This window comes from Notolabrus celidotus, chromosome 20, assembly GCF_009762535.1.
Source record: "Notolabrus celidotus isolate fNotCel1 chromosome 20, fNotCel1.pri, whole genome shotgun sequence".
NCBI lineage: Eukaryota > Metazoa > Chordata > Actinopteri > Labriformes > Labridae > Notolabrus > Notolabrus celidotus.
Window position 1 is genome coordinate 12,447,054 of NC_048291.1, and position 24,640 is coordinate 12,471,693.

Sequence of the window (24,640 nt, forward strand, 5' to 3'; positions counted from 1 at the left end):
GTGGATATGAAGACGTGATAGAGGCAGACAAAGACATGCATTCATGGCTGTGGCCCCGGACAAACTTGGCTGTTGCCGTCTTCAAAGGCCACCTCTGCCTTTCCTCAAAACCCAGAGGCCACAGCTTGGGGCAGAGTGGGGAAACATAACAGGGCGACAAGGAGAGGAAAAGAGGAAAGGGGAGGTCAGGAGGAGGGAGTAAGGGGGTGTGGGTAATGAAGCAGAGGATAAAAGTTCCGTTATCGGGGAAGGAAATTGTCAAGATTGATTCTGAGACATATGAGCCCCAAGAATTATGCCAATTAGATCAAGTTTTAGATCAAATACCAAGATTTACTGGATTCACTCGACTTGTTTTCACATTCACCACTGTGCAACATCCCCTATGAAACCACCAAACTCTGAACTTTGACCCTTTGTATTGTGGGTAGCCAAATCAGAGTCTTCCCTCTACAAGGGGCCCAAAATACCAGTGCTCCATGTCTCACACTGGGAGACCTGCTTTGTATTGTTCAACTTCACACTCTCACTCACATCTACACACTTGCACACACTCACACACAGATTCATTCAGCAGCCCTCTTCACACCTTGTCAGCCCCTCATCCCCCTCTGGCATTGTTTATGAAAGCATGTCCACTTAGTGCTGCCCTGTCTGCCCCCTCTTGCTGTGGTGCCGATTACCCACATCCTGAGTCCACTTCAGTCCTTCTTTTCTCATTTTCCCCCCTCTCTTTACATCCCCCTTGCACTCTCACTCCTCAGGGAATTCTCACCCCTCTCCTGTGCTCCATCCTCCATGACATATTGCTCTCTTTTCCTACACTGAATCCTTCCCTCCATTCTCATGAATGAAGCTGTGCATGTCAGATAGAAACAATAAAAATCAATCAAGCCCCTGCGCCTCCTTTTATCTTCACCTTATTCACTTTATCCTCTGTTCCACTAGCTTGCAGAGCTGCTGTCTCTCTGATCCTCTTCTTCTTTCATGTTTTGCCTTTCTTTATCTAGCTCCCTCCCGAGGTAATAAGCCGTGTATATGGCCGGGAAGTGCCGGGGAGAGAGACTTTCATGTCCCTTAGCTCTGGGATTAGGGTTAGCTATCAGGGGGAAAGCATTGAAGCCCCCCTAGCACCTACTGTTGGCTGCTGGCGGATCTTGGAATAAAGCCTAGCTCCTGATCGGCCTGCAATCCTGGAAAAGCTCACATTTCCTGGATACACCACTACCTTCATATCCAGCTTCTGTCCAGTCTCCTGCGGTTTCAACGACACGTGGACTCTATCTATATCTTTTGCATTTGTGTGTATTTTACATTGCATGTGTTTTATTGAGATAAAACTTACATTAAAGTCTGTTACTAATGAGTTAGTAAAGACTGTTTTTGCAGGGGTGAACTTGCTCACTATTCTCCCTTCTTTTTTAATGGATGAATGAATTCCATCAGATTGTCTCTGCATGCCATCCTATTTGACACATGAATTTATGCTTAACGCACAATGCAAAACAAATTATGGGACTCATCATCCTGTGGAAAATTTCATGAGCATAAATATATTTATTGTTAAATAAATATATAAATTATGATTATTGCTGTCTTTCTGCATCTGATGGAAGCAAAAATGAAAAGTAATAGCGGCTTAGTGAAAGAGAAAAGGCATTTTCTATACTCAAATCTATCTAAGCTTGGTCCCTGGTTTACTGAGAACACAATCACACATCAGTTTTAATGTGAATGTGGACAGTGATCACACTTAAGCTTTATAAATATAGCAGAAGTTAACAAACGGCTAGTTTATTCAGGTGTGTGTGTGATCTGATGTCCACAAATCAGCAGTCAATCAATCTTTTATTCCCATTCATCTTCTCTTGACTTATTCCTTTGCTGTCCCAAGAAAAAATCTCTGAATAACTTCCTCATTGCATGGGGTGGAGGATGTTTTTTTTTTTTTGTTATGTTGGCCTAGTTGCACATTCATCACTGTTTCAGGAACTGGTAAGGAAGTCATTGTTTGTTCCATCGATGCATGGAGTCAGGCCTGCTCTGTAATGTTTTCAGGCCACCTCAGGGCACTCATCATCATCATCTGTCCTGATGGTATGTAGCTGCAGAAGGTGTGAGTCTCTCCATAGGGCAGAGTAAGCTGTGAATTGTTCTCCTGTCGACAGAAGAGTAAATCCTGCACACAAGGAGCCCATTCATGCACTTGTCGATTTGCTTTGCTCGCTCATTCACTCTTTAAAGTGGACTTTGCTCTTTGCAGGAAAAACATGTGCACTTGTGTAGCTGGGCGGGCGGGCATCTTTCCTTATCAATGTTAATGTGATATGGGTGAAAAATAGCCTCAGCTAGGAGAGGAATCGCATTCACCCATACTCTACATGCATTTATGCACGTAGAGTTTTTCTGACTCTTTATGCCATGCCAAAACACAAATCTTAGCAAGTGCATTTGTCTAATGTCTACTCAAAATATATCATTACACTTATATTTGTCACATCTATCTGACATGTCTAGATATCAATCTTATTTCAAGATATTAAAAGCTGAAACTGAACATTAATTTTATATAATGAATAAAAACATCTGCGAATGCAGCAAGAAACATGTTCTTGATCATTTTCTTGAAACAAGATGTAATACCCATTTCTAAAAACTTTGTTTCTGTATTGGCAGATATTTCCACTTATTGCAAACAGCGAAGCGTACATTTTCTAACGTCTTCAAATCAGATTTATTTATGGACTTGTAAGGTAAATGTGACTTTAATTGGGAGTAACTGTATATTTTTGTGAGAAATTAGACAAATATGCTTGGCAAGATTTCAGTTTTTGCAGTGTATGATAGACATGAACATGCTCTGGTGTGCTGTATGCATGTTTGTGTAAATTATCACTTGTTAAATTAAGATTAGGTAGGAGTTATCATGGCTGTAGAATAATGAGATATGACCACAAGCTATGAAGTTGCCATGTTTGAGCTTCTGCTTGCTCTTCTTCACAGCTCTGATTCACTGGCAGCCTTTCTTCCATTGTCTCTTCCATCTCCTGTCCAAATTTCTGCATCTTTTCCACTGGATTAAATACAAACGTACGACCACAAAAAAAAAAAATCATAATTCCTGTTTGAATATAAGTAAGCTTGATATATTTCATAACAAAAATAAAGCATCTTCCTGTACTGACTCTCACATCTTCTCCTCAAACACATATATCCAAACCATATACAAGACTTGACATCATTCAAATATACAGTAATATAATAAGAAACATGGATGACAAGAATAACATGGACTAAAAAATGACTTTGAGATTGTGAGGGTTAAAAAGAACTGAACCTGGCCACACAGCACTCTTTCATGTCTCCAAAATCATTAAAACATATTTTTGTTCTTTCTTTCTTTTGTACTGGAAGAGACCAACAGTGAACATCCACACATATAAATAGTTTGTAAGTAGCGGAACATCTTCCTTCCCAAATTGAACTGTACATAATAAGTGGGCAAAGTCACATGGTCGTGGAGGAACTCCTCTTGACTGAGATCACAAATCCAAAAACTCAAAATGTTTGTTACTCCATTCAGTTATTTGTGGAAAACACCTCTCGCTGTCTTTTTCCTCAGACTTTCATCTCTCTTTCTTTCTTCTGTGTATGAAAATCTTTAAGCAGGGCAGGGCTTCTTTCTACCCCTACGCCGGGGCTCATCTCCTGCTAGCACTGTTTTGGAGTGTGGAGCACAAGATTCCTGTGAAAACTCTTCCACCTCTTTTTCGTAGCTTTTTCTGTAGTGCGTCTTCAAACAAAGTCCATCGTAATGTTCAGCACAAATCCCTTTCATCATCTCCCTTCGGCCTCTGTCTGCCCTGCTGAGCTCTGCAACATTTTTCTTCATCCTCAGCTGCAGGAGTCAGTTGTCCAGAGAGGTGGCACCCAGCAGAGGTCATCATTACTGGTTACTGTTTCGTAGAAAAAAGCACCTTTGGCATCTTTTTTAGTTTTAGTTTTTTGTCTGTTTTAAGTCTTTCATCTCTCAGAAAAGTTTGTGTTTTTTAAAACGATGGTTGCATGGCAGTGGGAAAGAGGACAGAGCAGGTCTCCTGTTGTTGGTGTCCTCTTTTGGGGTCCTTCCCATGCTGACACTCTAATTGGTCTCACCTCACGTCCACTGTAGGAGAGAGGGACAAAATTGAGATTAGTTTCACAGTATAACAACACATAGATTGAAATGCAAAAAAACAACATTTTTATCTAAATCTCAATCCCAGTTGGGTAAATGGTCTTCATGCATTTACAACCAGCTAAAAAAGAAACACACACAAAAGACTCAAAATGTTTAAATCATGTTTCTTCAAAGACAGGGATTGGTTTAAACACCATTCAGTCCAGTCAGATTTGTGTTCAAGTCTGTTTGTGCCAAAAGTAAAAGACAGAGAGGTGCACAAATGTTGTAGTTTTTTTGTGGGACATAAAACCTCTCTTTCTTTTAGTTTCACACAGAGGTAAAAGAGAATACATATTAGTGATGACAAAACGATACAGTGAAGGAGCAGTGAAACAAGCATAAACGTGTAGTACGCCCTGTCTTCCTGTACAATACAACAAAACAGTGCACACAACCCCACGAACAGACAGCACTGTGACACAAGGCAGATATATGAAGTGTGCATGCTTAGCAGGCCACAAAATCAGCATGCAACATTGACTGAAGGCACCGCATGGTACTCATTAGCCCTCCCTTCTTTCACTCTGATTGGCTGTGATGTGATTGATGGTGGTGATTGACAGGCCCTGTTTGTGCCCTGATTGGGCGTTTGGTGCAGTGCCAAAAGGTGAGCGGACGCTGTGGTGCCAAAGTCCTACCTGTTCCCTTCACAGCTCTCCAGTGGACTTTGGGTAATGAGTGCAACTTTATTATGTTGCCAATAAATCCTTGCTGGGTCTTAGCTTTTTAGGTTTCCTTTTTTTACCTTTAGCCCTACGGTGGCCTGAAAACACAAAGTCGGGGAGGGTGGATAGGAAGGAGGGTTAAAAGCGAGAAACAGGGTTTTTATGGCACAGAAAGAGGCACAACAGCCCTGGGACAGAAGCAGAGTGCAAAGATACGACACACTATAAATACTTCAGATGCCTTATCAGCACACATCACTGAGCTTATCTGCTTGCAGGGAGAGAAAAGCTCCAGATCAAGGCACTAGAGATTTTACCTGCTGTCATGCCAAGCAGCCTTTGTACACCCTCCCTTAACAAACAGACTTGCGTACACTTTCACACACACAGACACACAATGTCTTCTTGCCAGGCACAAACACACAAGCTTTACAGTTTTGCAATAGCAAGCCACCTGACAGGTGCGTCTGTCTGTTTAGGAGCAATCATGGAAAAAAAGGTCATTCAGTGCAAAGCCAAAGAGCCAGACAGAGAGAGAGAGAGAGAGAGAGAGAGACAGAGAGAGAGAGAGAGAGAGAGAGAGAGAGAGAGAGAGAGAGAGAGAGAGAGAGAGAGGGAGGGAGAGAGAGGAGGGAGAGAGAGAGACAGAGAGAGAGAGAGAGAGCGAGAGAGAGAGAGAGAGAGAGAGAGAGAGAGAGAGAGAGAGAGACCATTTAACATGTTCACAGCTGCCCTTTTCCTATGACGGGGTGAAAAGCTCAAATGCTGTTACAATTTGGCCTGCTTCTGTATTGCAGGTTGGTTAATAGCAACAAAATAAAAAATAGATGGCAAAAACTGAGATCACAACCCAAGACAAAACAACAAATTAGTTAAATTAATAGCAACTGGAAACTTTGTCATAACAGCTAACCTTAGCATTCAACCATTTTCAAGCTAACAACAGTGGTAGTACTATAAGGTAGCTTACAGTACCATTCGTTGTATTGTGTAACACTTTTAAACAGAAAGTTGTCTGAGGAAGAGTTAAGAGCTCATTTCAACTGTTGTTTAGGGATGTTAGAGTTATCAAGTATTTTTTATGCAATCAAACTGTAACATTAGGTTAGATTCAGTTAATGCAAACTTTAGCTATTGTTTAAGCTAATCTGGCATGTTATTGAGTATTTTTTATGCAAGCAAACAGTAACATTAGGTAAGAATAAATTCACTGCAAATTTTAGCTAAGCTGAAAAGTTATCAATTATTGTTTTTGCATTATCACACAGTACAAAACAGTAAACTGCTAACTTTCGCTGTTGTCTAATGTAAGCTCCATGTTTATTTCAACATGAAATATATCGACTTATAACACTCTAGATTTTCACTATTCATTGTCCCTCTCGCAAGAAATCTGCTGATCTTGATCTTGTGAGAAAAATGGAGAAAAATATTTTCATTAGACCTAAGGGAACCTTTGGGTTCTTTCAAGTTGAACGTACAAAGTCTAATTTTTCTTTTAACTTTAATAAATATTGGAGAAGTCACATAGGGCTCACATGGGGCCCACTCTGAGTCTGAAGCACATTTATATCTCAGGAGTCACAAATATGACCAAAGAGAAAATGAAAATCTTTTGGTTTTCATTACTCCTTATTTTTGTCGAAGAGACATCAATGAGACATAAGATCTCATCATAAATTTCACTTTGCTTTCAATTGCAGCTTAATTTAGAAGTTGTGAATTGTTAGCCATTAGTTTCATTTCCTACATCCACACGACTTCAATCAGGAACAAAAACTCCAACATTAAAACAGCATTTGAGCTTCCCAGGTAAATAGCCACCATCAGATATGGTTTGTCAAACAGGCAAGACGGCATCATGATGTAGGGATATGATGTAGGGATGAGGGCAACCAGCCTTTTTCCAAGAAAGGCAATGCTGAGACTCTGTTGGTGAAAATGCTTCAATGATAAATATCTATGAGGTCACATTTACCTGGTTCTGCATCTGAATGCTCCACCACATGATGTTGTGACGTACACACACACTCCAGGTGGTCTTCTAACCGCACAAAGACCTCTTTCAGCTTGGTTCTCCTCCTTACATACTCCAGCTTTGCTACCTGCAGAGAGGAAAAGAGAAAAGGTCAGCAACAGAGCCAGCTCCTACGACATCATTACTCTTTGCCGTGCATGTGTCTTCGATGAATGCATGCTCTCTTTGCCTGACGCTGACATCAAGAGGCGTAGCGCTGTGACTGATGACTCCTTCATATACTGATTCATAAAAAATGCTAGCCGCTGCTTTCCTTGCTGTGTTTGAAGTGCGATGGCAGCATTCCTCGCAGGCTGATGCATTGAGTTCCATGCGTCGGGTGCATAATGGGTTGTTGATCAGGTGTGTAAATACTGTATGGAGTGTACGACCCTGTCCAAGCAAGCTCAAACAATAAGGGTCAGGAGAGTTGAAGGGTAGGGGGATGGGACACACCTTTAGGCCCAGGGAAGGTTTACCCTGGCATGGGAAAAGAGGCTGGAAGATCCTCCCTCCCTGCTCCAAGCCTCGAGCACCCATATCCAGACAGGCACACACCTACACCTTGCACCTTGTTCCGACTTGTATGCTGCTTTAAACCACACTAAGGGTTAGGGAAAGTGTTGCTTAACATGTGCATGCAAAAAACACAGTTTACATGGACTAATATAAGCAGTAAAACCCCAGAAAGCAACCATTACAGTCAAGCAAACACTAAAGCAACGCAGGAATTCCTATGCTTGAGTCCGGCTAACACCCTCCCCGTTTATCACAACAGGGCTGACCTCCACTTCCCAACAGTTCATAATGAAAAGGGCCGATCCTTGGAGGGTTATGAATAGGCTATGTTGATTAAAGCTTAGATGAAAGCTGAATAGGGAAGGTTGCGTGGAGGTTATGATGATCTTGTTGTGTAACTCAGGGGAGGTGGCTTCATCTCTCTCTGATCTGAGTGCCAAGGGCAGGTAACCTCCACGCTCACCACTGAGGGCCTGGGGGCCACATGGAGACAATATCCCTTTGCTTCACCTATCTTTCTGGTCACTGCACGAGAGAGGATATTGGCTGACAATCTCCTGGTGTTATGAACAACACAGTTTTGTAGTCGGCATGCTGCTCACACACGCACAGACAGAGGGCCCGAACTCATGATAGGCTTTCTCCCTCTATCCTGTGATGGCACACCGCCAAGACTGGCTCTCGGCGATGAATTAGTCATGCAGACAAACGAACATACCAATCTCTGTCTGATAAAACAAAGTGTTATGTTGACATTCACACAGCCAGAGCTGCCTCATGTCAGAGCTGTAACAATAGCTGGAGGGTCATCTGGGGAGGCTAAAACTGAGATCGGGGACCAGCGGTTTCACCAGTCACTCCTTTGAAACTGTTTCTTTCCATGGAGAGGAAGAAGAGAGGGAGTGAAAAGAGGGTAAGCAAGCAGAAGAGGTATGCACAAAGCAAACACAAGACAATGGTGTCTGGGTTAGCAATGGTATATTTGGGGTTATCAGCCCTGACAGAAAGAGAGAGAGAGAGAGGGTGAAAGAGCCGGGGAGTTGAAGTGAAACAAGAACATGGACCATCACATTCATTAGGAACGTAAGGGTGTGTGTGCGAGTGTGTGCAAACAGAGACGAGCATTTCAGAGAGGGGGAGGACAGAGTGACCACGATCATGACTAGTATAAGATGGCATTCATGTGTTACCTATTATGTTTCTGGGTTACCGTTAGGGGACATGTGTCTCCCAAACACTGATGGGAGCGATAGAGAAGTGAACCATTGCTAACATTTAATCAAACTATCAGACTGAAAAACAGGGTGTGAGGGAGAAAAGGAAAAAGAAGCAGCTGTCTCTGCGGTTGGGCCTGCTGCCAATGGTGACAGGACTCTGAGCTGAGGGGGGTCCCGCTGGAAACTAAAGTATTTACCCACTTGATACTGATTCTAATAACTAACACACACACACACACATACACACACATACATACACACACATACACACACATACACACACAGAGAGAAAACCAAACTCCTCTAGCCAAACAAACAGCTATTGACAGAGGAATTAAGTGATAGGCCCCCTGGATGAGAGGCCCAGCGGTGGGTTTGTCTCCTTGGCCCTCACACAGCAGGGTTAAAAACGCGCCTTGGAGGAGTAACCACACACACACTTACTCTTTCAGATTTGTGTGTCTGTGTGTTATAGACTTAATGAGCCTCCGATCTCCCAACTTTGTCAGCACTCTTCCTCTCCTGCTTCCTCTTTCTGCTGTTATGGAAAAGCTAGACACTGAAACATTTTTTCCGCTCAACATCCAATTTTAATTCTCCCGTCTTCCATTTTTAGCCACTTTTTCACTTCTGTACTCCCACTCCAAGCAGAGTCAATGACTTCCCACATAAAACATACATCAGAAAAAGACCCCCATGCTCCGACGAGGGGCCCCACACTCTCTTTGTATAAATCAAACCACTCTTAACTCCATAGAAAGAAGGAACCCTGAGAAAGAGTCCCGTGAGGGGCTTTGGAATGATATCTGATCCAGAGGGTTGGGGTGAGGCAGGGGGCTCTGGGAAGTGTACCCCCCTTGGTGTTTGTCCTTGGTGTCTCTGTGGACCTCCGTGTGAAGCCGATTGTCCCACTTGGACTAATTGGGAATTCCCTGAGAATGAAGCGCTGATGAGAGCATGATGGAGGAGAACGTTTTTCTGCGGCCGTCTAAGGAAAACACAATCTGGGGATGTGGATGTGTACCACAGGCCATCATGAACCGTAATAGTGACAGAATTGAGCAAATACAATAAGAATGCTTATGTGCTTTCGGGATTTGGAGGGATGGGTACAAGAGGAGTTGGGTGGCATTTCATTTATCACAAGGGATATTTGGAAAAGGAGAAAGTCAGCTTGTGCAGCAAAAAAAAGAATCTATTTTTGGATGCTACAACTTTGAGCAACAAGAGGAGAATAATCCGTCTGATAAATCAAAGATGGAGAAAAATCTCTCCCTGAGAGGAGGCACAATGATCTGCAGACGGCTGAAGAGAAAACCACAAAAGACGCAGACAGATCATCAGACGAATCCAGCCAAGACAACCTGCTGCTGTCCTCTGCTTCAACCCCCCACAGTATACACACATTCACCAAAAGCACACACACTCAAGGGTCAGGTGGAAGAGGTTATCACAGATGGTGTGTGGAGAAGAGATGATGCAAGGAGAGCATTTATCACGCCGCTCACAAACCTGCAACGCCAAGAGGCTTTTCATGGCACACCAATCTCTCCTCGTCTCTGCCTCTCTCACACACACGCCCACACACATATTGGTGTATCTCCAGATGGGAATATATATCTGCCCATGACCCCATCGTGTGCTGCTCTTCTCTGCCCCTGCTGAAATATCATGCAATATCAGATATCAAAGCCTCTAGACGCATGATCCGTGCGTTTATTTCATTCCCTCCCCCTCGGTCTTTACAGAACACAGAAGTGCAGATGAGAAAGCCATTGCTGCGCACTTGAAAAGAGAGGAAAGTAAATAAGACTTTAATGAGAGAGCGAAAAAGACTGACAGAGGAGTAAAATTAAAGAGTGGGAGATTGCTCTGCTGCATGAGAGAGACAGAGAGGGTGAGAAGGAGTGAACAACTATTTCACAGAACAGACAATCAGACTCCAAAAACTGTGCAGAGAAGAGAAGTGGAGGTGGAGGGGGAGGATGAAATCAGAGGGGAAGACCAAAAGGGAGGACAGGAGAGGAGGAGTGCAGGAAAATACAGAAATGAAGTAAAATATGATTAAAACACGCCTGCTACTCTTCCTGCTCAGGCTGATGCATTCCAGCCGGCGTGGCAGTAGCCAAACTCTCCGACTTCTGGCTCGGTTGGGACGCTCCCATGGTCTCTGACCCGTCCCTCAACCCCCGGCGTGCACACCATACACACATTTATACACACACACAAACTCCCTCACCCTTCTTCATCTAGTAGAAGAGCTGCGTGAATCAAAGGGAAAATAATTCACAGCTGCAGAGGGACTTCAAACAGGGAGGCCCCTCATTCCCATCTGCCCCCTCCCTCCTCACGTAATCCACAGGACCCCTCGGACGACCATAAATCATGCTCACTGTATCACCGTCACACTGTCTTTTATTTATGAAACACCCCTTAAGTCAGGGTCCCACACAACCGCAAGGCCACAGCTACTGCTTCCCCCAACACCCGGATCTGACCCCACGTCGCCAAGGTAACTGTCAGTCTACTTGCATGTGTGTGTGTGTGTGTGTGTGTGTGTGTGTGTGTGTGTGTGTGTGTGTGTGTGTGTGTGTTTGTGATGGGGTCGAGGCCGAGGCCAGCACAGGGGAGATGTGTGGACCCCCACACTCAGCACTGTGGCTATATCCGCCTGGCCTCTGTCAGCCTCCACTTTGATCCAGCAGCCATCAACACTTCATTACTCTGCGGCCCGTCTTCCTCTTGCTGCCGCTTCACACAAACGGCCTTGTCCCTGTGCTGCGGTGGAGGAGTTTATGTAGAGTAGCATAAAGCACGCACTCTCTCACACACACATACACGTAAAAACAATCTCTTTCTTTGGTTTACACAGATGTGTGCTGACGACCCTCTCTGACCTCTGCAAAATACTTGTTCATTTCTTCAAGGACCATCGAAAGTTTCCAGCTACTAACCCAAACCATGAGAGAAACTGAACTTTATTGTTGGAAACGTATGCTGTACTCATTTGATTAAGCTCACGTGGCACATGATGAGAATGAAATTGTTTTTTCTTTTGCTTCTATTTTAAGTTAATTCAGTTAATTCTGGGAATTAAAAATGTAACTCCCTTAAGCACCCGAATACTGCAATTTAACCATTCTGTGCTCACTTTGTGGGACTCAAGGCTATAATTAGCAGATCATTTATGCTTTCCTCACATTTTTCTGTTCACTTTCAACACTGTAAAGTACTCTTTGAGCAGTCTTGAACAGAGTCAAACAACCTCAAGTCACAGTCATCTCTGAATTCATGCTGCAGAATAACTTACTCTATATACTCACAAATATCCCACACAGCCATGTCTTTATCTGCTTATGTGGGTCAGTAAATGAGGGAGGAGAAAATAATGAAGTTCCAGACAAAATGTGGAGCCTGGAGAGTTAATGTGTGAGAGGATGAGTGACAGCTTCATTATTTACACGTGTTATGAGCTGTTTTATCAGCCCAATAGAAAGAGCAAACAGAGATTCAAACGCAGAGACTCAAACAAAAATATAAACAAAGGCTTATGTGCAAAAGATCGAGAACGCAACCTAACCCCTTTTATATCCCCTAAACACTTTGCATAAGTCTCCTCAGTCCTTCAGTCAAAAAACAGTGCTTGTTCTATGGGTGAGTTCGTCTAGCAAGCCTCAGTGCCAAAACACTGAGAAAACCATCAGGATTGTTGGACACAGCTGCAGACAGAGCGGGAGAAAGAAGAGGAGAGGAAAACCAGAGGGACTACAAGAAAGAGGAGGACAGAGGCGAGGACATAGACAGGGGAGGGGAGGGGAGAGGAGGGAGTTTGGGCAAATTTGTCTTGTGCCATCAAAATGCCAATTATACACTAGCTCTGATGTTTTCATCCTATTCCATGTCAAGGTTTTACCATCTCTAATAACAAGAAGTAAAAAATGACAAAACCGCCAAAATTCCTCACAGTATGCTGTAATAAAAAACTTAAATATGAGCTATGATAACAAATCTGAGGGAATCATTTATATGGAAAATAAAGGGAGAGGCAAAATGGTTGGATAGGGAGTGAATATTGTGTCATTGAAAGTGCAAATGGAGTAGGATAAAGGGTGAAGGAGGAGTTATAGGAATGTTGGGATGATAGTCTGAAAACATAAAAAGTAATCAAGAATTCTGTTGACATTTCTCATGAACTTCTTTCTTTCTCTCTCTCCCTGTTTCTCTTTCTTGCTCTGTCACTCTGCCAGTCTCTTGTAAATAGTAAACCACTTAAGACTCTTATCTTTACACCTGTCTCATTTACTGTGCCCTTCTGTGTCAAGGAAGCCTGACACCAGAAAAACAACAAACATAAACCAACATATGCATGGAAAAAGTTTTAAAAATAAGAAATAAGGCCATTATGGTGAAATATCAGTGCAAATAAAGCTCAAGAAAAATGTAAAAGAAGGACGAAGGCTGAATCAAGAAAAAGAAAGAGAGGAACTTTGAGATCTGCCCGTTCTCGTCCCTCAGGCTGGTCTTATTTAAAGTAGCTTTTTTTCATTACGACTGAACAGCACAGGCTTGTACAGTACAGTGCCTGTAGAGGCCCATTCCCTCTCTTTTTGGATCATAACATGAAAAAGGAAAGAGGGAGTGAAACAGAAGAGGGGAAATAAATAAATACAGGTGCATTTGGAAAAATGCATAGTGGCATAGGATGGAAAGAAATACATTGAATATGTTCTTTTCCTGTCCTTGGCCAGTAGAAGGAAAACAAGTCAGACCCATCATGGACAGGCAACATTTTTAGCTTTCTAATAAACGGCAGGAGAAGCACAAACTGAACCCCTATTCACACACACTGCTGAGAGGACAGACAGATAAAAAAAAAACTTGGCATCAGACAATGTTTCTCACACACAGTGTGGTGAAAGTGTCCTGACCGGAGCAAGCCCTGATGGATGACCTTTTTAGGGATACAACGCCTCGCAGCCCCCTTGCCTGCGGCTAGTACCACACGGAAAACAGCCCAAGTAAAACCCTGCCTATCGAGGTCTCGCACAAGTCTGTGTGCTCATTTTGTCCTCAGAAGGGAACAATGACAAAGTCGCATGGATCCCGACATTCCAGGAATAGCTGAATCAAGCCTTATAGAGTGTTTTCTGCCGTTGTCAGTGTCTCTCCATCGCTCCTCGTCACTGTGATCGCAGACAGACCTCCTATTGAGGATGATGTACAATGACTGTCTGGCCAACTGGGAGACAGACAAGCTTGCATGCAGACAGAAAGAGTCACAGAGTTGTGTTTCATATCAGAGCTTGTCTCTCTCACAGCACTATGAGTCAGCATTTCTGACTACAAACCCAGCCCTGGATGCAGAACCCTTTGCCCCACAATGACAGTCTTGTCATTGTTAGACTGCAGGAGTTTACAATCCTAACTCATTTGTAGGAGGAAGATTTCATTTTGGACAAAGGTATTCAATGTGACCTCTCAAAAAGGCAAACACTGGACAAAGTAATCCCACATCAGACACTGCAGGGGTAAGATTCTCATATGTGCCAGGGACAGCGTTTTACTTCTCACATCATCTTGTATGATCTCATGTGACCTCATGGGGGAGCAGATGTAAACAGAGAAGAGACTGACCCCAACTTGTTGTAATGACACTCTGTAGTGAGTGACGGAGAAAATAAAACAAAGAGTCTGGACGAGGAAAATGGTGGGAGAAATTTTGACAATGTGGGTTGTGTATTCTTCAGGAAGTGATATTGCACCTGTTGGTAACAACAGCAGCACGCTAGGTAGCATTATTCCAGCCTGTGTTTAATACTTGATTATAATTAGTCAAAACCCCAAAACAACTGTGATTAACGTCAAAGTCAATAACCTGATCACACACATTAATTCAAATCAATCTGCAGAAAGGAGTTCCAGCACATTTCTCCTCTGCCTTTTGATAACGTGGCAAAAATGTTGGTTTCTGTTATTATCCAGCTTTCTTACTAACCACCAAACTGTGTTGAATACTTAATTCTGATTGGTCAAAACCCCTCGACAGCTGTTATTAGTTCCTTATAGCAAAGGCAACGCTAGGGACAACCTGATCGCACACGTCGCACATATCAAATCATTTGAAGAATGAAATAAACTGTCTATGTTTTCACCTCTTCCTGTTTACAAGGTAACAAAAACATTACTTTCCCATAGCATCCATAAACAACATGAGGGACTTTTTTAATAATACTCTCAATTTATTTGGAAAGCACAAAGCTATTGATCAGTTGTTAATGGCTGACCAGTTATCTTAGGAACTATTTTTTAGAGTGGAATGATTCATTTTTAAATGATAATTAAAATGTGGTTATTTTTTCAGTTTGTGACCACATTCGCAATTTTCTTCAGGGTCATGCTCACCCGGTTAGGATTCCAAATCACATAATCACCCGCTCACTATACATTATTCTTTACTAAGCTTCGGGCTGGATGTTATGTTAGTGTTAACATTACTTAGAAACATCAGCACCAGATAATCTTGGCGGAGCTTATCAGTGCCAACCAGTGTCCCATACTAGATTCCTCCGCTGACTGTCACCAGGGGCAAATCGGGTAGAAATCAACTCAATCCTTTTGGACTGAGTCAGGTCTTGTGGACCAAACCCTGCAGCTCAAAGAAGAGGTCAGGGATCCTAAAATTGTTCTGCCCTGTGCCCTTGTGCCAAGGGAAAGGAAGCAGCAACAGGTGGGGTTGATATTTGTTTTATTGCTTTTCTGCTCTATTGAGGAGGCATATCTAAAACCCTGCGTGAGGAAGAGTTGAGACAGCAATCTCACAGTGCCCACAGCCGGACAGGATCATAATGATTAAAGAGTCAACAGAGTGCATAGACGGGCTCAAAGAGAAACACAAACACAGTCAGAGTGTTCCAGGCTTTCCTGTTTATCCCCAGCTTGTCTCTTACTCTTACAGAACAGAGCACATAACTCCCAATACCTCCAAACAGAGCCGTGCACCAGCTAACAGTCTGTAGTGTAAATAGAGCAGAAATACGACTCAGCTCCAGCCACGGTGTCTCCTCTGATCCTGAACAGAAGGACATGTTTTTAAGCTACTGATGCCAACGAGCCTCTGAGAACAGTGCAACCCCCTTCATCCTTCTCTCTCTCTCTCTTGTCGCCTTGTCTTCTTAAGGCCTGCTGCTTCCAGAAAAAGACAAAGTGCCAAACAAACACAGAGCAGAGGGATAGCAGTGCAGTAGCAGATGACACTCAAGACATTCTCAAGGTACAGATTCTCCTCATCTCTCTTTCTGTCTGTCTGGATTATATCTAGCAGGAGCATCCCTCTCTGAACGACATGTCAACTCACGTCCTGGCAGAGGGTGCCAACAACACTCCCAAGCTGTCCCCTCTCTCTCACTCCTCTCCTCTTTTTTCTACCTACATCCTGGCAAAGTCACTCTGGCCTCATGCCTGACGTAGGATAGAGTGATGAATAGAGAGGGTGGTAATCGGGTGTAATCGCAGGAGAGAGAGGAGGGGGCTCGCAGAGATGAGGAGGACACAGTTTGGGTGCTAGCAAAGGAAATTGAAAAGAAGAGAAGCTGCAGAGAAAAGAGGGAGTACTGTAGGCAAGGAACATGAAAGAATGCATGTTAACCCAAACTTGCATATGATTTACTTACCTGATGGGGTGGAAATCAATGAAGTGGGTGTGTTTGTGGAATAAATGAGGTGAATATGATATACGCCTAGCATGTTTCACCTTGCAATGAAGTACTGATTAGGATTGATTGTCTTTGGGCCTGCATTTTTATCAATTCAATGAGTGTGACGGCAATATTTCCAGCAGGAGTTGGTATTCCTTACCTTAACTGTACGGTGGTGCTTGCGGGAAGGGTGACAGCGCATGTTGCTTGTGTTGCAGCAGCCTGTGCAGCGCTTCACCTCTACACAAGGCGGCCATATCAGGAAGTTAGCAGACGTTGGATCCACCTGGCTCCTGGGGATCTCATAGATCACCGTCCGCGTCTTACACACCGCTGGGACCGCCTCCTCGACTGGAAGAGAGAAAGACGAGGAGAAAAGAGGGGCTCAGTGACACATTTTCCTAATGCATGTCGACCCTGATGCATCGTTGTAATCCGTCCTTTTCACTCCCAGCTGCTTCATGCATTCCTAAACTGCTCATTATTTGATGACTCACTTGATTTGGGAGCTGTTCGTCTTACCTTAGATCACACCCAACTTCTTTAAGGCCGTTAAGCAGACAAGTTATCCCAAAAGCTTGATCTCATATCAGCTAAGGAGCTTTGGGATCAAGTATGTGAGACATTAAGAGGCTGCTCTTTTGTTCAGAGCCTTCACTGGGCTTAATGCGGCGTGACTAGGCCAGAAAACCTTGATGTGTGACGGTGGGAAATCTAATAATGGCCTTTGACCCTGTGAGCCGAAGTGAAAAACAGAGGGCAGTAAGCATTCATTCGAGATTGTACTGACAGGTACTCAAACTTAAAGACGTGTCGGGAGTGTACAGTGAGATACCATTATGTTGTAAAGATGATATGTGCAGAATGAGAGGGCTTATGTGGACAGCTGCCAAAAAAGTATAATGTATCACGCACCTTCTGATACAGAGCGTAGACATGAAATACAACCAGTGTGTGCTTTAAATGCTGCACTGCAGGGAGGGATGTAAAGAACACGCAGCCAGTCTTAACACACATCATACACTACTTGGTATCCTCCATGCCTCGATCAGATATTGTACCGCGTGGCATTTCATGAAGAAATCTGACTGAGAGCACAGGCGAGCTGCAACTTGAGCCTTGAATGCCTGGAATTTCCACGCTCCAGGATAAATTTCTCTCCTGACGCGTGTCTCTTAGATCTGCACGCCTCTGGCCAATTAAAAGGCTTCATGTCAGACGTCCTCAGCAACCTCACACACCAGTCTCATTTCTCATGATTCCTTGATTGCCATAAATACTGGGTAGATGTCTTCATTAGGGTTATTTTTATCCACAAAAAAGCAGTATAAAAGCCACTAAGTATTAGCTTGTTTGAAATTAGTGCAAAGTGATCTGTTTCATCTCCTGGGAACTCATATTTCAGGGCTGATATTTAAGGAGAGGTTATTTTAAGGGCATTATGACACTAAAATGAGCCATGCCAAGTTGTGATGTATATAGCGTAATCGTGATGCAACCTGCAGGCTGCACAGTGAGGCATAAAGTATTCATTCATACATTCAGGCTTACCAAGGCTCCTCTTGCGACGGCTGTGGAGCTGGGAGCTCTTCAGGTCATTGTAGTAAGCATTATGACGGGAGTAGTTCTTATGGTGGTTGTGGTGCTTGTGGTGTTTGGGCCCCTCGATGACATCGTTTCCCGTACCTCGTCAAAACAAGAGGCAGACTTATTAATAATGTCACACAAGGAAGGTAGTTAACACAAGAAGCTTATTCAGCTAATAAACCATGAAAACTATGAGCATGGTAACCGCTACTACAGTGTTGAATGACTACAGTGGGTGGTTTGTAAGGCCTGCATGTGCTCTTCTACTGAAGTTTTATACATCCCCTCCACAACACACATTGTGTCTGTTACTCACTCCACCATAATGAGATGGTAACTTCCTATTGCCTTCCTGTGCTGTATGTAACACATGTTTGATTTCCTGAAGGGCTAGGGGGTTCCTTTATAAATGCTCGAAGGCAGGCAAGGTTACAGCTGATGACGATACAAATTAAGGTAAATGGTCCAGAGTACACAGGGTACACGAAGGACCTCTGTAATTGCGCGCTTTGTGTGTCAGCCACACTCACTCATTTGGCTGAACTTTCCCAGCAGGAATAAAATATCTAGACGCAGGTGAGTCAGCAAACTCCCTCACAAACAACCACTCAAGACACTTAAAGTGGTCATTTGACAGGTGGTGCTCAGCCACTATTATCCCTGCTCCTAATTAGTGGTTTCGTGTCTCTCATTTAGCTGAAATATTTGCTTTTTCAATCATTCTGTTGCTTGGAAAAGTACACGTTAAGTTGTGCTGCAGTGGTAAAACTCCAGTCTAATATAGCCAGCTCAGCTTATTCACAGTCATGGTCATCTGATAAAGCCTGCTTGTTTTGGTCTCCACCCAGAATATGAGGTGGATTACAGAAGAGTGCCAGAGCAGCAATAAAGCGATAAAGCTTGTACGCAGATGATACTGCCCTTTCTCAAAGTCTGAGACTGTTTGCAAAGTGGGTGGGTCTACCTGTCTGTGGTACCACATATCCACCCACCCAGTACATACAACCCTCCACCTGTACACTTAACATAAACATACAACTCACAACTACGAAAATCCCTCTTGTTATGCTTTATAACATGCTAAAACCTAATGTACACCAGCTCCACAAAGCTTAGCCACAGGCAAACACATTCCACTCCTGTAGCTCCTTTGTACTCCAACCAGAATCTTCTGAAGGGATTTCCTCCACCTATACGTGGTTCACCTCTGGGATTTGTTGTTTATTTGCTTTTGGATGCCTTCTTTTTTTCATATGTGCCCCTAAGTGAGAGTGGATGGAATTTTCTTCTAGCCTGTCGTGCAGTCAGTCAGACAGCCGGTGACCCAGAACCAAAGGTCCAAGGAGTGGAAGTGTTGAGGCCTGGAGTTAAGCAAAGAGCTGAGTTATCAGTCTATGAGGCCAGTACAACCCCCCCCACACACACACACACACACACACACACACACACACACACACACACACAGGAACATACTGTACATATGTCAAACACACTCCCCGGTGTATGACATATACAGGGGTAACACACACCTACACTGTCTGCACTGTCAGGTGGACTCATTGTGACAGCAGGCTGATTTTCGTACCTAACAGCCTTTTAACACTGCAGGTCACTGACACAACTCCCACTGTACCTCCTCTAACTCCAGGGTACCTATCCCCCCTCTTTTCATCTCCCCTGTCAGAGAAGACAGGAGAGAGGTAGAGTCACACCAGGGGCCACCCGGAGACAGTTTGTGTCAGAGCTGACAGGAGAAAGGGAACGAGGGCATAAAGAAGTCCTTTATAGACTGCAGTTCTCTTTTCAGCACAATAAAAGGACCTTTCTGTTGGTTTTTTCCTCTGTAAGAAGGAAGAAATAGAAAGAGGCAGGAAAAGAAAAAGGGTGTTAAAGAGAAAGGTGGAGACTGTGGAAAACTAGGGTGAGGGGTTTGCCTCTCCGACGGTTCCAGGTGACTAAGAAGTAATAACACACCCGGGAGCGTCGTCAAACTGAGACAAGAGAAAAGAGGACAGGAGACAGTCTCTTTGCAATGAATCAGGCTTTCATGACTCGCAAATTACTCCCTCCATTAGCTGAAGGCCTCAGCCCCCTCCCTTTACTCCTCCTCCTCTCTTTCTTTCACCCTTCACTTGTACAAATAGGCAACATGTTGTTGACTTGTTGTGATAAGTGCCTCCACAGTTCTCTCTGTCTCTCCTCCTTATTTCTTTACTGTCAGCAGGGACATGGCTGGCTTTACAGGGTGTTAGTTCAGGTCAGATGGACAAGAGGTCCTCCCTGTGGGTTTGGAATGAGGTAGGAAGCGCAATAACTTTGTTTTGACACTCCAGGTTTATAGGAAGTGGCACTGCACTATACCATGCATAAACACGCTGCCAGCTTGGCAGAAACAAAGTGGATTGCACAACAAATCGAAGTGCAACAGGAAAAACGACCTCCAGAATCCTTCTGCTCCCTCCTCCACCTTTTCCCTCCGAGAGTCAGGTTCCCTTTTCTGTCAAAGTCCTTCACTGAAAGAGATAAGAGCAGGCAGGCTGGGGGGCCGTCTGAGGAGGGAGACGGGGAAAGAGAGGAGGAATAGCAAGGAGAGGAGAGGTGCACCCTTAGGGTCCAGACAGCCATCTGCAGACTTCAGCGGGGTCATCTCATCTGTCAGTCAGAGCTGAAGACACCGTCCTCACAGGACATGTGCACACACACACAGCAGCACTAAACTAAACACAGAGCCCCTATAAGCCTTGCAGGATGTTCCAAGTGATCCTGACACTTTGAGGCTGTAATAGTGTTAAACTTCTTTTAACAGAGATGTGTAACAGATAATGAAAATGAGGGGCCAAACAAGAAAAACAACACCACAAACACAAACAAGGACACTCTTTAAAAGACAACTTCCTTTCGATTTACCTGATACCAATGCTCAGAAGTTTAAACTGATGCCTCTTCACCTTCCCCCTCTCTTTCTCTGGATGACACACTATGCCATGTACAGTGCAGCCTATATTGGTATCTTTAGTGTCCTGGGTACGCAACAAAAGCTCTGAAAATACCCCTATGGCTGGCGTCAAAGGTCTTTTAACAGGCTGGCCTGGGCCGCCGAGCTGGTCCTCAGACAGATTTATGTCCTCGTAATAATAATCAGCCTACTACTGTTACCCTGCGAAACATTCCTCTGTTTGAAGAAAGACATGTTAATTCAATTATAAACACCTCTTCTCATGCTAGAGGCACCCGGGGATCTATTCTGGGCTTAAAGCGGGCTGTTCCTTGTTGTGGAGCTCAGGTTGGTTTGTCAGTTTCTAAATTGAAGACATTAATGATGTTGGGGTATTAATCCTGATTGATACATTTCTCAATCATGTAGTTACAAAGAAGAATACTTGATACTTGAGAGAAAGACCTATCCTAATGTAGCTTTGCCGACTATAAATATTAAAGTTGCTAATGAGCTATGACCAGAGAGGTAGCTTACATCATTTGGGACAGTTAAAGCAAATTAAGCAATTACCTATTTCCATCAACAAATCTTTAGGGAGAGCCCTGAGCTTGATATATGTCCAGAGCCTGTGTAAATAGAGGCTCGAATGAAGGCAAACAGCTTCTTCCAGTGCGCCCCTGTAACTTAATCCAACACACTCTGACAGCCTGGTCCCCCACCGCCAAAGAAGCAGCACCTCCAAGAACCTGAGTCTGATGAGAAACCCGCCTGACCCACAGGCTAGTGTCTCTGTTTACAGGGCAACATATGTGGCAGTCTTCTTGCTATAAAGACTGTTTATTGCAGCAGCTGAAAGAAAATGCACAACTAAAAGCCTACCAGTTAAAGTCCATCTTAGTCACATGTGTACAGTAGAGCAACTATCATGGTTACCGCATTATCAAGCATGCCAGACCTGCACTTGGCAGCCCCCCTGGGTTTGCAGATCTGTCAGTAATTTCCTGTACAGTGCTGTAGCCATGCACATGTGTTAGGAGATTGAGTATATGTGACAAAACTTAAGAATTTTTCCTCTTAATTTTAGTCATAGGCTATATCAGAAAGACATCTGCTACTGTTTGTTCATTAAACCTACTAAAGCTGCAGGATTTACAAAGTTTCTAAGAGACTTATTTCACCAAATGTCACTTCAAACTGTTTTTCTACAATGAGTATTTCAGTAATAAGGAGCAGGTGGTTTCTGTGGTTGTCACACATATTGAAATCATAGCAAAGGTACTGAAAATATTGCAGTTACAAAGAGAGTGAGAGGCTTCCCTGTCATGACTATTTTAGCTTTGACCTTTGAACGAATTTATGTAATAGTAGTTATTTGGCTTCATCCTTAAGTCATCACATGCCACCTAACCAAGCCAGATATATATACACAAAGTTCTCATACCAGGATATGGGCAGGTGACAAAATATAAACTTATTTCGATTCCACAACAAGAGTGCTGTGACAGCTAATAATGTCTGATGTAATCCTGCTGCAGCAGTTTTTAGGATCTAGCTTTACTGCATAATGTGACATCAAACAATAGTAGTCTCGAGTGTGAACACAAGCTGATGTACTGGAGTTAAAATCGACTCAGATCGTTTGGTAAAAGTATCAAGAGGCAGAATTTACCTACGGAATCAATGTCCAGTAGCCGCTGGAGGTCGCTGATGCTGTGGATTTCACTGTGCGACAATCTGTCTATCAGCTCCTGGGGAAACTCCACTTCCTTCTGGGAGGGTGTGTGTTTGTGTATATGTGTGAGATCGGGGCAGAGGGGGGAGTGGGCAAGGAAATCAAACAAGAGACATAAAGGTTAGCTTTGCAGATCATGTGTGTAATTGTTTGTCTAGGTGAATAAACGAACATCCCACAGGACGATCACCGGCAGAACAACTCTACAACTATGTGCCAACTACAGCGCGCAAATTTGTCCCACCGCCACACATCTTCACACATGGTATAAAATTTATGCCTATCCCCTAGAGAAATCGGGCAATTTAAGAGGGCAATCCTTTGAACGGGAGCAAAGTTACAAGCATGAAGTATAAATTTGAAGAATTTTCACGATAAATAGGCCTATATGGTAAGTTTGATGCCAAGATTATTCTAAAATAAGCAGCACTTTCCTGTGAAATAACCTGTTTAAAAAATGTCTAGGCTTCAAGACAATTCAAAATTTAAATTATCTTTATACAAGTACCCTCCATCCACTTTGAGGTGGATGCCAAATTAAGAAATAGATGCATCGAGCCTCAAATGACTTTTTTTGTAGGCTATTGTCTTATTTTAGAATAGGTGTACGAATTTAAATTAAATTGTCTCTATCCATGTGTAAACCGGAGGTCTAATGGACGACTCATGTGCCCATGCATGTGAAAAGCAGATCGCCACACTGTGCACTTGTTGCGGTCTTGCATGCACCTCACACTCGGCAAACCGTTCAGTCTTACAGGAACAGTGGCTATTTATATCGCCCGAAGCGGTTCCCATGAAAGCGCGTAGCCCAACCAAAACGTTTGCCCAGTTGGCTCAGACTACAAACAGATTTGGCACAAACGCCAAAAATAACTACGATGTGCGTCCAAGTGCAGCGTTATGTTGGTTCTCAAAAGCGTGTTGTCACTGGCCCTCATGGAGTAATTTGCATTTTGTTTATACTCAAAAAATCAGTACATATCCAATTTTCATTTAGTGATAACACGTCTTGTCTTAACTTCCATTTCTTCTGCCAAAATACATGTTAGATCTGTAATAATTTTATTGTAATGGAATATTGCAAAAGAAATCATGGGCTCTTATCTCCCAGCCTAATTACAGGCTTTAAATCAAAACTTGGAGCAGTTACTCTGTAGTTTTCTCACTCTGGGCACTATGCCGTGGTGTACCGTGTTCCCTGATTGAGTGAGAAATGCGCGCTCTGTGAGATCCGTGCACCCTCACAGGAATAAACCCCTGCAGCACTGTGTAAGACATTGGAGCACAGGCACACAATCTGTGTGCTTAGAGTCCTGGGAACTTTACCTCAGAGGTGGCCAGTAGCAGGTACGTGGTCCACAGCAGGAAGTAACAAATCACGGTTCTCATCTCCTTTTAATTTCGATGTAACCCCAAACAAGAAAAAGGTGCTGTTCTGTAGGAGCCGCTGAATCGCTCCTGGCCCCACAGAATCCACAACCATCCCCAGCCCGGGTAGAGTCCGGGGTGTCAGAGCTGCTCAGCTGGCTCGGTCAAACTCCGGGTTACACTTGCTTGTATAACTGAAAATCTGAAGAGGCTGGAAGTTGTCTCTTGTTATTCACATTGGACAAGCCCTTTGCGGTAGCCTGACATGTAGCTCCTCAGGCGCAAGTGGAACAATCCCTATGGACGAGTCTGACGCGCATTGCACTTGTCCTTCACCCTCTCACAAATGGCTTCAAACTTCAGCTCAGATTACAACATTTCAAACAAATCAAGCACAGCTAGAGGAATTACGCAAAATTAAGACTATGTATTTTTGTGATTGTGTGAAATAGTCCTTAGAGATTATATTCCAAATGAGCAGATCCTCTCAGAAAGTCGCAAAGCAGTAAGTTGTCCGTGTTGAGCTATCCACAGTTTGTCTTGCAGCAGCAATGTGTACAGGTCCTTGGCTTTGTAGGACCCTGTAGTGAATGCAGTCAGAGCGCCTCTGAGCTGCTGTATATAGAGAGCCAGCAGCTCCGTGCCCATTGCGCCTCCCCTCGTGTTTCGGTGATCGTG

At 43.6% G+C, this 24,640-nt stretch overlaps 1 protein-coding gene across 4 annotated transcripts; it reads right to left on the minus strand.

Moving 5' to 3' along the window:
- Nucleotides 1-1,532: 1,532 nt before the first annotated feature.
- Nucleotides 1,533-24,555, minus strand: pdgfab (platelet-derived growth factor alpha polypeptide b). 4 transcript variants are annotated; one of them, XR_004635057.1, is made up of 7 exons: nt 23,921-24,536; nt 22,529-22,625; nt 17,886-18,020; nt 16,495-16,685; nt 6,866-6,992; nt 4,861-4,985; nt 1,760-4,165 (listed from the first exon to the last, which is right to left on the minus strand). XR_004635057.1 is itself a non-coding variant. In XM_034710526.1 (6 exons), exons 1-6 carry the CDS (start codon nt 23,981-23,983, stop codon nt 4,152-4,154), a joined length of 627 nt encoding a protein of 208 aa, XP_034566417.1. In that variant the 5' UTR covers nt 23,984-24,555; the 3' UTR covers nt 1,533-4,151. The 4 variants fall into 4 exon arrangements, 2 of the variants coding, with proteins under 2 accessions (XP_034566417.1, XP_034566415.1); XR_004635056.1 differs by having other exon boundaries at nt 22,529-22,628; XM_034710526.1 differs by lacking the exon at nt 4,861-4,985 and having other exon boundaries at nt 1,533-4,165; nt 23,921-24,555.
- Nucleotides 24,556-24,640: the final 85 nt, after the last annotated feature.